The sequence below is a fragment of the Phasianus colchicus genome, chromosome 1 (assembly GCF_987193195.1).
Source record: "Phasianus colchicus chromosome 1, bPhaCol1.hap1.1, whole genome shotgun sequence".
Classification (NCBI taxonomy): Eukaryota; Metazoa; Chordata; class Aves; order Galliformes; family Phasianidae; genus Phasianus; species Phasianus colchicus.
The window spans coordinates 58,337,019-58,350,625 of NC_143436.1; the positions used below are offsets into that span (position 1 = coordinate 58,337,019).

Consider the following 13,607-nt stretch of genomic DNA (forward strand, 5'->3'; position numbering starts at 1 on the left):
GATATTGGAACTGTACTGCTCAGCTTCAGTTAATAGAACTCTGTGTGCAAAGCATGAGTTATGTGAGTGAATGAGCTATTCAGTTGGTTCATAAAGACGGTATTCCACCATGTCGAATGCCAGTCTGATATCGTAAGGAATGAATATTCAGCTATGTGAATTTTTAGAGCCAAAGCTTTTTTGCATAGGTCATGAAATTCGGTAAGACAGTATGATGTCAGAGAGCAACCATATTCTGAGTGAAGAGTATTTGCAAATTATTATGACCAAAACCTCACATTTCAGTCACTGAATAAATATTTTTTCTTGTGTGTATATTTGTGCATATATATGCACGTACATACTTGTATTTGAGTTGTAACCACATTACTTGTCACTAGACCTAAAAAGAGAAAATCTCTACCACTTTGAAAAGACCTCTTAGCACTTATGTTTCTAAAATTGCTTATTTTCTATAGAAAACTGTTTCTGAGATTATGCTTTTATGGCTAGGCTAGCTAACATTCTCAAATGGGCAAAATGGCAAGTTCTGTTTCTCTCCATTTTTCCCTCTGGTATGGAGAGCAGTGCTGGGCACTACAGCACAGAGAGGAAGCATCATACAGTGAGCATCATACACTGATGAGCTCTGTAGCGAGGAAGAAATGGAAAAGAAGGAATAGGGAAACAGATATAATGTGATTCTTGTTTGGAGTGCAAACATCACCAGTGCTGGACTGAGCGAGTCCTATTTGGGTAACAACTTCTGGAAAAAAACTTTTTTTGTACTTGGGATTGGAAAACATTTTTTCAATAAAATTCCAGCTTGGATTGTTAAGACTTCAGATGAACAGTATAGATTTGGTTCTGGTTTCAGGAGAAACAATGGCTTGAGACGTTTTACTGGTTTAATTACATTTGGATTAATTAGGGACATAGCAGGAATAGCTATCTTTGTAGCACATTCAAATGTCACAGAAGAAATAAGTCATTGCTGAATTTCTCTGCCACTCCATGGCCTTTCTTCCAAGCTGAGCTCAGAGAAGTCATCATTCATAATCAGTCACTCCCCCAGACCTACCACTAATCCCCAGTTTGTGAGCCTATCTGCTGGAAGACTGAGCTACCACCATAATAATAACATTTGGTGGTAGAACACCATGGGAAAAACAGCATGGCTTCTTCATGTATTGTACCAGTACATAAAAGACTTCACGTTTCAGTGCTCAGACTGTCATTTTCATGAACCCTATTACATGCACTGCATTATTTTTTTCCCCTATGCAGTTAAGTTCCTATGTTTTATTTATTTATTTATTATCTTTTCTTGACTAAAAATAAAAGCTCCCACAATTTTTAGTTTTGAAACTTGCGTTTTGTATAATTGGGAAGGAAACATAATTTCTCAGACTATGTCCATTTCTAATCCAGCAATGTGGCATTTAAAGTTGTCTAAGGGGGAAAAAAAGTGTCAGACATTGCAATTAGATTCTTCCATCTATGTACCTTTCCTCTGACTTGCATGCACTAATATTCCCTGCTTGTTTAGCCAGCTTTATAGACTCCAGGTAGTGAGTGCTGATCTGACATAGTGGCACGTGAGTAATGAAGCTGTTTCCTGAAGCTCTGCTGAAAGTTATCACCCTGCATGTCAAGCAAAATCTTACTTTAAATATAGAGAGTTTGCTAGTATCTTGGGCACTTTTACCCAATAGTCCCTGTTAATCACCACAGAAAACACATAGAGCAGCCTATGTGCTGCTGAATGCATCAGTCTTGCAGTCACTGTTAGCATTCATGTTGTATTGTAAGTTATTCCTTATGTATTTTCATTTTAATATAGAAACTCATGTTCAGAACACAACAAGTGCAGCTTCTTGTAACCTGTTGCCTCAGACCTCAATTACTGAGACACCCTCAATTCCTTATCCTTTATCACTTTTTAGGCTAGAAGTACTTGTGTCAGTAGAGTTATTTTTATACTGGTACTTGATTTTCAATCTTTACTTTCATCTGTCAATATGTGGCAGAGCCGTTTATGTCAACAGAGGGGAAGTATGCAATAAGGAAACTGAAATATGTGGTAATTATCATCTCCGTGGCTCTTCTACAAACTATGTGATAGGTCTGTAGTATTTTCAGGCAAAAAAGAAAATTACTTGCTTGAAAAGTAAAAAAAAAAATAAATTACATTTCTGGGGTGTGAATTGGCATTTAAAATGGCAATCCTGAAGGTCAAATATTTTAAAACTGAAATAAAGTGAATGATAAGCTTGTCTATGACAGCACATAGAATTTTAACTTTTAAAAGGCATTGTGTGCACTGAGAGTTCTGTTTTTAACTCGATTAAAACAAAGTGAAAGTAGACAATCTTTTGGTGCAAACGCAGAATGAAGAATCTAATTTTAGGTGGGATGAACCTGTCAAGACAGACACTTTATATGTGTATTATAATACACAATCTTTCTCCCTTTACAAGTGGAAAATGCAAATGTGGCCAAGTTTACATAGCATTCAGTTAAACAAAATCTAACAGTAACAGTAAGATGGAAACTGGTATGAAATCAAAACAAAGCTCTTCAAAACAACTGTCTATCAGTTAGTGGCCACTCAAATTTATGGATAGGAACCCGTGAAAGGTTTCAAAAGTATGCAGGCCTCCAAGGCATATAAATCTGGCTGAAATCTGTAGAAATGAGGTGCTCAAACTTCTTTTTATGGTCTCTCTGGCATATGTGTATTGGACTCTAGTTTGGCAATCCAGCTCTCAACAACATTTTGTTTCCTGCTCCCTGGAACAGAGCTACTGAGAGAGGATCCTCTGGAGACCCAAGTGAATGTCGTGGTAGACAGTGGAAAAGAAATCCTGAGAGACTTCCAAAGAAAGCATCAGTATCCTGAAGCAAAGCTTTGTGGATTTTCTGACTTTAGGGATGTACAAAAAGGCATCTGCAATGGGAAGGGATATCTACATAGAAAGTGACGAGCTCAGAAAAGCTGTTGCAATTCCAGATCACACAGACAGTAAACAGGCTTCTTGATCTTGCTTGTCATTTAAGATACAACGTCTATTCTGTGTAGTCAGTAGTCCTAATCTTGTAAAAACACAGTGGTGGGCCAGTGAGGATCAGGCCTGGTTTTGAAGAGGCTTGCTCTTATTATTCTTTTACCAAAGGTTAAAATTAATTCATATTGTATTTCATTTTTTGCTCTTCCATGGAAAACTTTGTCTAAGAAGCTTTCTTCTTCTTCTTTTTTTTTTTTTTTTCTTTTTTTTTTTTTCAGTCCTCATTCCATCCCTGATCGCCTGCGCATCAGAGTGAACCGGATTAATTTGCAAGAATATGAGGGGCTACATTATGACAAGGAAAAACTCCGTGAAGCTTGTAAGTTGGAAGAAGCTAGGTTGTACCTGCTCTCAGTAGAATATTATGTATAGATCTCACATTAACAACAGCAAAACAAAAACACACATTTTGGACAAGTCCTCTGTGAGCTATAGGCTCATCTAATTGAGTATATGCACATGCATTCTTTCTATATAAATACTGTCTGTATAAAGAGTGTTCAGGTAGTTTTTTACTTGTGTCTTCTGCACGTTGATTTTGTTTACTATAAAGTGAGTGTTTTTCACACCTGATTTTTTTATTTGTGTCTTTACATTGACTCTGCTTACTTTCTGCTAGCATATGAAACTTACCAAGGCTTTATGATTAACACCAAATTTGAAACTTAATAAGAGACTGGTTTCAAACTGAGAGGTTGATCATAAAATGATAGAATTCTCAGAGTTGGAAGGGACCTTTAAAGGTCATCTAATCCAACTCCCCTGCAATGAATATGATTTTGCTCAGGTGCATTTATTTTGGGAAAGAAATTTGGCTTCCTTTATTCTTTAAGAGCCTTCAGTTTTGCACATAAGAAAATAATCACTGTTTTCTTTCCACATGTAATAGTTTAATTGCCACATTCAGGGGTAAGTCAAAAGCAGACAGATGGTTGCGTTGGCAACACTGATGACGATGATCCACACTTAGAAATGGAGTTCCTTTCCTTGGTGCCACACAGTCATTAATCAATGAGGGACACGTCTGCTTGTGATAACAATTTAATAGAGTCTTGTTCATGCATCTGGCTCATTATTCATCTTAAATTACAAGCATGACTGTTTGTTGTGCAACAAAGCTTCAGCTCCCTCTGTAATATAGAGTGTTCTGGTAATTACAGGATGACAATCCTTTTAATTAGTTTGCTTATCTTACTGTTGGAAGATAGTTAAACTGTTTCACTTTCACCCCTCCAGTCCCATCCCTCCTTATTCTTCTCTCAGTTCATCTGGGCTCCATCCAACGAAATAAGTGATATGCCTTGAATTTTAATGTAGGTCCTAACAGCCTTTTCTAAAGTTGCTGTTAGTAGATTTCAGCTATAATCAAAGCAATCTAAGCCTTAATCTGTGGACTGAGAAGAATTATCATAAAATGAGGATTATGGCTCACTGGAGAAACATTTCTTTCAAGTTTAGAGTTTGACCTTGAGTATCCTTATGGTTGTCTTAGACAGACGCTTTTGAAACCCTGTTGGAAACATTCTGGTTCTTCTGGTGATTCTTCCCATGCCTTTCCATCTGAGGACAACTATCCTCATCCATTCCCACAACAGATGTAATTTTTTTTTATTTAGTATGTATAAAATAATCATTAGGAGACATTGCATCATCTGACAAAAGATATACACCTTTTTTCCCTAGTGTCTCTGCAACTGCACATAGGTATTAATTATTTGTCACATTCAAAAACAGTAATGATAACATAAAATAATATAAATAGGCAGATAATGATCTAGCAGCTTTGAGATCTGGTTTTAGACTATACACATTTGATCACTTGCTGAGCATGTATTCAAGAGGTTTTCATTCAAAAAGTAGACGTTTGTATATCAAAAGTTAAAGTGCTTGCTTTTAGGAACTGATAGACTATTTTCAGTAGGATCCTTTTGTCTCTTTTTCAAGTTGCTGACTGGTCAGGTTGATAGTATAATGTAGGTGGATTATTCTTTGTAGACTCTGTTCATGAAGTTGCTTTTTCTCTTTGTCTTCCTTATCTGTCTCAGTAATGATTGTAAATTACTGTTTTTATATGAAAATACAAGAAAGCAAATAATGTCCCAATCAAATAAAAAGAAGAAAATCAGAGAGGATACCTTACTTTACCATCTGCAATTATTAGAGAGCCTTGTATAAGGATTCATAACTTACAGCACACATTCACAGTCATCTTCCTACTTTTCCGGACAGAACTTTAGTAACTCCTGTCAGAGCTGTCCAACCTTTAGTTTACAAGAGGCTAATCTTGATTTGAAGAATCCTAGTTAATGCTAACTATGTCTGAAGAAAATCTCATATGAAAAGAGAAGTGCTTTCTAAATAGTCAGTAATCAACCTGTTTTAAAATTCTCCTTGAATTCCATGAAGGAAAAATAAGAAAATCCCTGTGCCTTACTGAGCATAGGACTAATATCACAGCTTTCCTGTGACTTTTATTGCAAGGTGCTTGCATCTCCTCTGGAAACTGAGATGTAGTCAGATATCAAGCTGAATTGTTACTCTAGAAGACTACACTTAATTCTTTATGAGGAAGGGGGTGGGAAAATTGTGTAAACGCTCCTTTTAAGAATAGTAGATAGCCATTTTAATTGTTTTTCTGATATAGATTATTGGTTACATATGAACTGTTTCTTTTTCTGGTAGCAGGTCTGCACATCACTGCCTACCTGGCACTATAATGTGTTTACACTTCTTTGGAATAAGTATGCTGTCTCAGTCCACAGCAGCAAACCTCTTCCTGGAGCACTGTCACTTGACTTGAGAGGGAGGAGGGAAGTGGTAAGGCAGGAACAGCAACTCTCCTTTCTTCTCCAAAGTGGCCATAATGGGTGCGGGGGTCGATGGGAGGAGAAGGGTTTTTACTGTCCTGAAGAAAGAAATCACCATGGTGAGAGACAGATTGAAATTTTGTATGTCTGAATCAAAAATTTAAATATGGGTATTGTATGCTAGCAAAATAATTATGAGTGATACTGCAAACAGAGGAGCTGTTGACTCTTCTGAAGATAGAGAGGCCTTGACAGACTACGGGACTGGGCAGTCACCATATGCATTAAATTTAACAAGAGCAAGTGCTGGATTCTGCAGTTGGTATATATGTACAGACTGAGGGACAGGCGTCTGAAAGCAGCTCTGTGGAAAGGTATCTGGGGGTTCTGGCTGATGGGAAGTTGAACGTGCGAAAGCAGCCAAAAGGGCAAGTTGTACCCTGGTTGCCTGCACTGCCACTGGACAAAGGAAAGGACTGTCCTGCTCTGCTCTGTGCCCTCACATTGACCACTGTGTGCAGTTTGTGCACAACAATATAAGAAGGACATAAAGCGTAAGGACGTAAAGAGTATCTAAAGGAGGGTTACAAGGATAGTGAAGGGTCTGGAGAAGAACATGTGCGAGGAGCAAATGAGGTCAATTTAGGTAGAGCTGTGTGTAACCAGGATGTGGACTTGATGATCTATGTGGGTCCCTTTCAAGTGAGAATATTCTGCTATTCTAAGAGAACTCACAGTGGTCCGCTCACATTGTTGCAGTAGTATTTCTTCCAGATGTGTTGTTTTCAGTGGGGTTAGCTTACTGCAGCACGTCTATAGCTTTCAGGAACATGTATGTAAGACTTGATGCTCACAAGAGACTCAATTTACTTGTCTTTTTAAGCTTTGGCTGAAAATCTACAATTTAATTCCAGAATACTATGCTTACCATCCATTCTCTGCCCACACCAATTAAAAGCACTTTTATCTCCCAGTAGTTTTTGAAGACTAAACCAGAATCCCACAGCAATCTGAACAGGAAAAGGAAGCCAGTTAATAATGACTCATGCTGTTATCCATGAAGGAACAGTAACAAATAAGCTATTAAGGTTTTTGCTTGTCACATGTCTCCATAATAGAGTTTTGAAATCTCTGACATCAGTGTAATAATCTGGATCACTTTAATTCACAGTAAATACATTTCACTGCCCTGGTTTGCTCAAAATACTGATTTGATTCTATCAAATGCTTCATCTGAAATTGTACTTCCCGACGTCTAACAACTCATCATACAAACTGTTCTGTGAAGATTAATCTTCACTCTGTTGGAGGTAGACACCTCATTTTGAAAACCTTCTGAGCAATTAAACAGTGTCATTTTGTTCTCTGAAGGGCAAAATTGTTCTTAGCCCATTCTCCTGTTGCTCTTTACTATTCTTGTCACTGCAGCTGGCATTTAACCAAGATGCTGTTTCTGAATTGTCCCTTCTTTCCCTCCCCTATGCTCCTCCCTTTCTCTTTCATTCTGTCAGCATCTCATATTGTCTCTGTGATGATTGATGATGGTACAGGGGTTACTTATTGATCCTTCTATGACAGGGTTGAATGATTCCATGCACTCTTTTAGGAAAGGGATATATCTTGACCATTTTAGTTATGTTGTAAGTTGCTGCTAATGTAGTTGTTATCTCCAACACATTCCTATATATGTCTCAAGCACTTGTCACCCTAATCACCAGTTTCAGTTCCCCTTGCCTGATGTGATAGTTCTACCTTAAGCGACCAAGATCATCATATTCAAAAAGTGAATTCAGCTGATGTTTCCAGATGGGCAGAACTTAATTCTGTGTCTTGTCTGTGCATCTTCTGTGTACTGTTCCTGATTTCCTGCTATGGCAGGAAAGTATGATTCAAAACAGCACTTGGGGGGAACAATTCAATTATTTTTAAAAGAACAAAATCTTTTTGTTTATGGCACTAGATTTTCCCCATTTTACTGCTGCTATTAAATTACTGACATTCTGTGTATACAGAAAGTATTAGAAATTAATACACCCATGAACAAAATAGTGACTATATGGTACTTATCTATGTTTTCTCCTTAGTAATGTTACTGGAGATTTGGACCATGAAGCTGAAGGTAAATTAGCTCACCAGCAGCAGTAGATACAAAGCTTTATCTATTTGTTTGTTTGTTCATTTAATGGAATCTGTCAGTTCTTAGTGCTCTTTACATATTTTGTATGTTCTATCCTTGGAGATCCCAGATCCCATCTTGCTTACTCAATGCCACTAAGATTAAGGGGGAATCATACTCAACCCCAGTGTCAGCAATATCAGAAATAAGTATCAACTCTGTGAGCTCCTGGACTCCCACATCACTATATTTCACACAGAACCAGTCATTCCTTATCTCCTATGGAATAAAATGACACAGAAAATTGAAAAACAATTTTTGAAGATTTATTTCCATGTGTACAGTAATTGATTTAGCTACAATCTAACAATCTTTTTCTATTTAGCTTCCTTGCTTTTCGTTTGTGTGTGTTGAGATCAGGAGTAACATGATGTGACATTAATCTTAGATTCTTATTTCTCTTCCAGTAATCTGTCCCTTGCTAATTATATCTAGCCAGATATCTATGTTGCACATGTCTTGCCTTCAATTTCTGTAGGTTATCTGAGTGTTTTGGGGTCATCTGATAAATTCTTATTGAGTACAAGGACTAACAGTCTTGTGAGTATTTTGAGACATGTACATGGACAGATACCATGGTTTCCTCATATCAGCAATGTATTTACCACAGTTTGAGAATCCCACCTAGGAAATTATAGAATCATAAAATAGCTTGGGTTGGAAGGGATCTCAAGGATGAACTAGTTCCAGCACCTGTGCTAAAAGATGTAGTGGATGAAGATGGTTTGGAGTGTATTCAGTGTGATTTTGAGCAACTAGTTAAATAAGAAAAGGTCAGTGCTGGGGACTTGGTACTTACATCCTGATTCCCCATAACGTGAAGGACACAGAAATAGTTATCTCCTGCTAGGTGACTATGGTGATGAGGGAAAACCTGAGTTAGCAGATGAAATCAGGACAAGGTTGATTAACTACTGAAAGAAAAGAGCTCACTGGGATGCAACATCAATCTGGATGGATGTAGGTAAAGTGGACTGCGTAGAATCATAGAATCATAGAATGGCCTGGGTTGTAAGGGACCTGAAGGATCATCAAGCTCCAACTCACTCTTGTAGCATAGCTACAAATTCACTCTTCTGTCCTGTAAGAGAAGGATTAATGGTTGCTTATTTTTCAGGAGGTTTCTTAGCAGATGTGGTAGTTTATCTGTAGGGGCACTGTAAAAGGCAGCATTGCCTACAGACACTCCTCCAGTTTTCACTCTGCTTAAAAGTCACTGTATTGATCTAAGCTTTGCTTTCTCAAGGTGTGTTGTGCAGACATTAGATAATCCTGCATTTTTTCTTTCATGTTGATGTAGTAAGGTATGAAACTGGGAGGATTTAATGAGTTACCTAAAGTTACCTAGCAAGATGATAATCAGACCAATAGGATTAGAAGTTAACAATGAGCTAAATATTGCAAACTCTGTTCATTCTGTGGTCGTAGATTTTCATGGTGATTTGTACAGATGCAAACCACTGATAAATGCTTGTAAATGAAACAGAAATGACAAAAAAAAAAAAAAAAAAAAAAAAAAGTTGTCAAATACACTGGTTATGTCAAAGGAAATCTCTCTTTTTGTCTTTTGATGGATCAGTCATTCTGAGTTTCGTCCAGGCACCACAGTGGATTGTATTTCTGTCTTTGATACACATCCATCCACATGCATGTGTTCAGACTCATGCATGTATTCAAAGACTAGAAAGACACAGGAGTCTAATAGAAGAAAAAATAGGATGTGATCAAATGGCTAAAGATAGTAGCACAATGAATATATACATAAGTGTTGAGACAGGCAACTTTAATCCTGTCTTTTTATAACTTTGAGCTCTTGACTTTGTGGTTATAATATTTGTTTAACAGAGGGTATGTCATTGCCTGGATTTGAAAAAAAAAACAATGAACCAAAACAAGCAGCACAAAAAGTTCAATGGTTTAGGCTTGCATTTCATATCATGGAGTTGATTATATATGGAGCATATTTACAACCAACACAATCCTCTGACTTTTGAGCTAGTAGGTAAACAGTAACCTGTAGGACTGACCTCTCCTTTGGCCTAGAAGACATGAGCAGTATTCCAATACATTTCATTAATATATATTAACCTATTAACCCCACAGGACTGAGAGACAAAAACATTAAGTTCCATTCCAGACCTTCCAGGAAATCACATTTTAATTTGGCTTTATGGCATAGATTTTTCTGCATACTTCTCTTCTGCTGTTTCCTTTCCTATCACTTTCCTTGTCTGATTTCTTCTTACCTTTTCAATCCTATTCCTCTTCAGCACTCATTTCCTCCCTGTTCATCTTTGTCTGTCTCTATAGATCTTACAGCTCAGGTTTCTGTTCTTTTTCTTAATTGTAATCCCTTAGGCATTGCTCAGCCAGACCTCTTCTTTCAGCTCTTAATCCCAATATCTCTTCCTTACCAGTCTCAATTCCAAACTTTTCATAGTCATTCTTTAACTCGTTCTTTTTCATCTGGTGTCTGGGACAATTTTCCTCTTCATTTGACAGACAGCATCTTTTTTACTATGTCTGGATGTTGGATAACTGACATTCTGGAGTGGATGACCACCCTCTCAAATGTGCTCTTTCAGTCAGGTAACCCCTATTGCATTTTATGCCCAGATATATGAGAATTTTAGTACTGAAACACTAGTATTAGAAAAACCAACAACCAGCCAAGCAACTGAAGAAGGCTTTGTTCCTGTCAGTAGAATAAATGGAAGGGATCTGAGGAGATGTATGGCAAAGATTTGTTTTGGAAAAAAATCCTTTTGTAGACACTCAGTTGTGTTAAAACCACACTGGAGAAGTCAAATCTCTTCATTTAAGTGTCTGAATATCTTAGAATTCTCTCACAAGAACTTACTTGGTTCTTCACATTTCTAATATCAGCAAAAACCCCTCAGGAAAATGATGTTTTTATAACATTTCCAGTAGTGAGGATCCTTTATTTGCTACATTAAACATTTACAGCCCCATGTCTAATCTCCCCTTTCCCCTGAGGTATATGTCAGTGCTGGAATGAGTTTTCCTGGCGTTCACATCTACCTTAATGATCTGCCTTGAGGCTGTCTTATTTGGGATTTGAGTGGGTTAATCATGGTGTTTAGATCACAAATTGAATACTTTCATAACAATAAATGGGGAAGTTAATTGAATTTTACTTTTTCTTGATGTGTAGTATGCAGTGTTCAGATAATGTTCTTGGTACTGCTGAAGAGTTCACTAGCTTTAGGTATCCAACATAATGGGCCCTTAACAGAAGATTTCTTCTTTGTTTACATAAATTCCATAGCTAATTTCATGAGAGCTTAAGAAAGTGCTACTAATCTTGCAGTTATTAGAGCATTACGCTAGTCATACTGCTGCACCTACCTCACCCTCCTCCTGCTGACACTTGATTTCAGTCAGCACTGCTAGGAACAAAAATCTTTCCACAGTGCTGGTTCAGAATATGAAGCAACTGCCTGGCTGTCTCATCTCCTGCGGTTCTTACACTACTGCTTATCCATGCAGTATTAGAGTATGTATCCACAGCTCCCTGGACAAAGTTCTTTTCACCATTCAGAGAACACAAAGAAGCTGGGAGTTAGATGCAAGCAGACAGAAGAGCAGGCGCCTCAGGAGAAAAAAGTCTGTCTCCTAAATTTTGTGGCTTGGCCTGTGATCTAAGACTATCCCATGTTTGGCATATTCCTATACATGGATATGTCTATGTTGCCACAGGAGTGGATAGTCTGCGGGTGTCTAGGAAAGCTACTCTGCAGTGTTTATGCTCTTAATACATGCAAGACTGCAAAATTTTGTTTTCCACTCCTTTCACCTAACATGTCCAGTAATCACTGTGTCCCACAGCACTAGTTTTTGCTGCTCACATTCTTATCCACACAGAGCTATTGAAAAAAGACAGAAGTCCATTAATTCCCTAATGAAAATGTTTACAATGACATTGAGTGTCAGGCAGTGCATGCACATTAACCTTATGTCTTTACCTGATTCGTCATAACTTACCCCATTTGACACTTGGACTAGATGATCTTAGGTCTTTCCCAACCTTAATGGTTCTGTGATTCTGGCCCCACTGCACATTGTTGCCCTATGTTTAGAACAAGCAACAGTCCTGCAGTTTAAATCTGTATGGGCTTGAAGGGTTTTCAAAAAGCTGCTATTTTGAGGCACTTTGAAAATCTTGGCTGTATAATGTGTTGTGCGTGCTTACTGTGGTTTATGATACAAATGAGGGCTGGAAACATTTCACTTGCTGGAAGGCAAATGACTTTCACAACAAAAAGAACAAACAACACAAAACCCCCCACTAATGTTTATCATGCAACATTTTAGCATATGAAGTAATTTTATTCAGTAATGACTTTAAAAGTTTTTTAATTGAACACAAACCATGTGGGATGGAACCATATGGGACCTACCTCACACACCTTATCCCTTTGCTAGCCACTGACCCGTAGCACCAGACGTTGTGCTGGTTCAGGATTTCCAGGCAGGAGAAGTCACACACCCCTTTTTAAGAGCAAATTATACATGTAATTGATGTACAAAATGCAGATAATTAATTATAACTGTGGGTTATAATCTTCATCTGTAATGATGCAGATAAGGCTCAGAAGTGTCACAGCTCAGCCATCTATAGTGTTTTCTTTACAGGTGATTTGGTGAATTTCTTTAGAATTCCCAGTGTTTATAAGGTCCTTCTGCTTAGGGCTATCAGCAGTGGTGGAGGTTAAGGATTGTCATTTTGTGTTAGTTCCACTATTTCAGTGGGTCAAAGCTCTGGACCCTGTTAAATTGAAGGAAGTTATTCAATACAAAAAGGACAAAATGTGTGGTGACAATTTATGAACCAATGTTGTATCTCCCTAGTGCTCTGAAACTGTTCGAGATATAGTCATGTCTGCTGCAATTCACTTTTTAGTGCTCTAAAAAATCTTAGCCCTTTCAATAAGGGCTGCAGAGGGATTTACTGAATTAAAACTAAATGGTCATTAAGTGCTCATTGCCAAGAGCATAAGGGTCTCCTGTCAGAGCAGGTTAAGCACCAGCAAACACAAAGTAAAGGGAATCAGTCTGTAACTCAGAGTGTCGGCATACATAAAGCAGACCTGACCATTGACCCTCATTCCACTTAGCTTGTCTCACAAGCTCTGTTGAGTAATGAAAAACCCTAGAGGTTGCAGTGAGGAATGTTGTCTGCTGGGCTTTCTGAAAACAGGCAGGTGGATTGGGATCGCTGTCAGATGCATTATTTGATGAGTAGCATGGGCTTTGCTTCCCTCATCTTCCTTTTTAGCCCTTCTTTCTTTCCTTTTTTTTCTCCCTCCCTGCCATTCTCCCCCCCCCCAACTTCTGGTTTTCTGAGACTCATATCTGCTCTCCCATTTACATTGCTTTCCAAACATGATTCTGACAGAGCTGGTGATCTATCTTTGGAGCCCTTTGCTGGCTTCTGAGCTCCATTATGCCCTTCAGTCCTGTATCTGCTTCCTGTCTTCTCCCTGAGACTACTCATTTCTCATTATGCTTCCAGCCTTGGTGAGCCACAGGAAAATGAGCCATGGAGGTGTTACC

The 13,607-nt window shown here is 38.1% G+C and overlaps 1 protein-coding gene across 4 annotated transcripts in view; it reads left to right on the forward strand.

Moving 5' to 3' along the window:
* DGKI (diacylglycerol kinase iota) overlaps nucleotides 1–13,607 on the forward strand; it is a 209,992-nt gene that overhangs the window by 140,040 nt on the left and 56,345 nt on the right. For all 4 annotated transcript variants that reach the window (XM_090144503.1, XM_090144510.1, XM_090144523.1 and 1 more), the window contains one exon: nucleotides 3,266–3,366. In XM_090144503.1, the coding sequence (XP_090000629.1) occupies nucleotides 3,266–3,366 (101 nt within the window). The remainder of the gene's footprint in view (nucleotides 1–3,265; nucleotides 3,367–13,607) is intronic.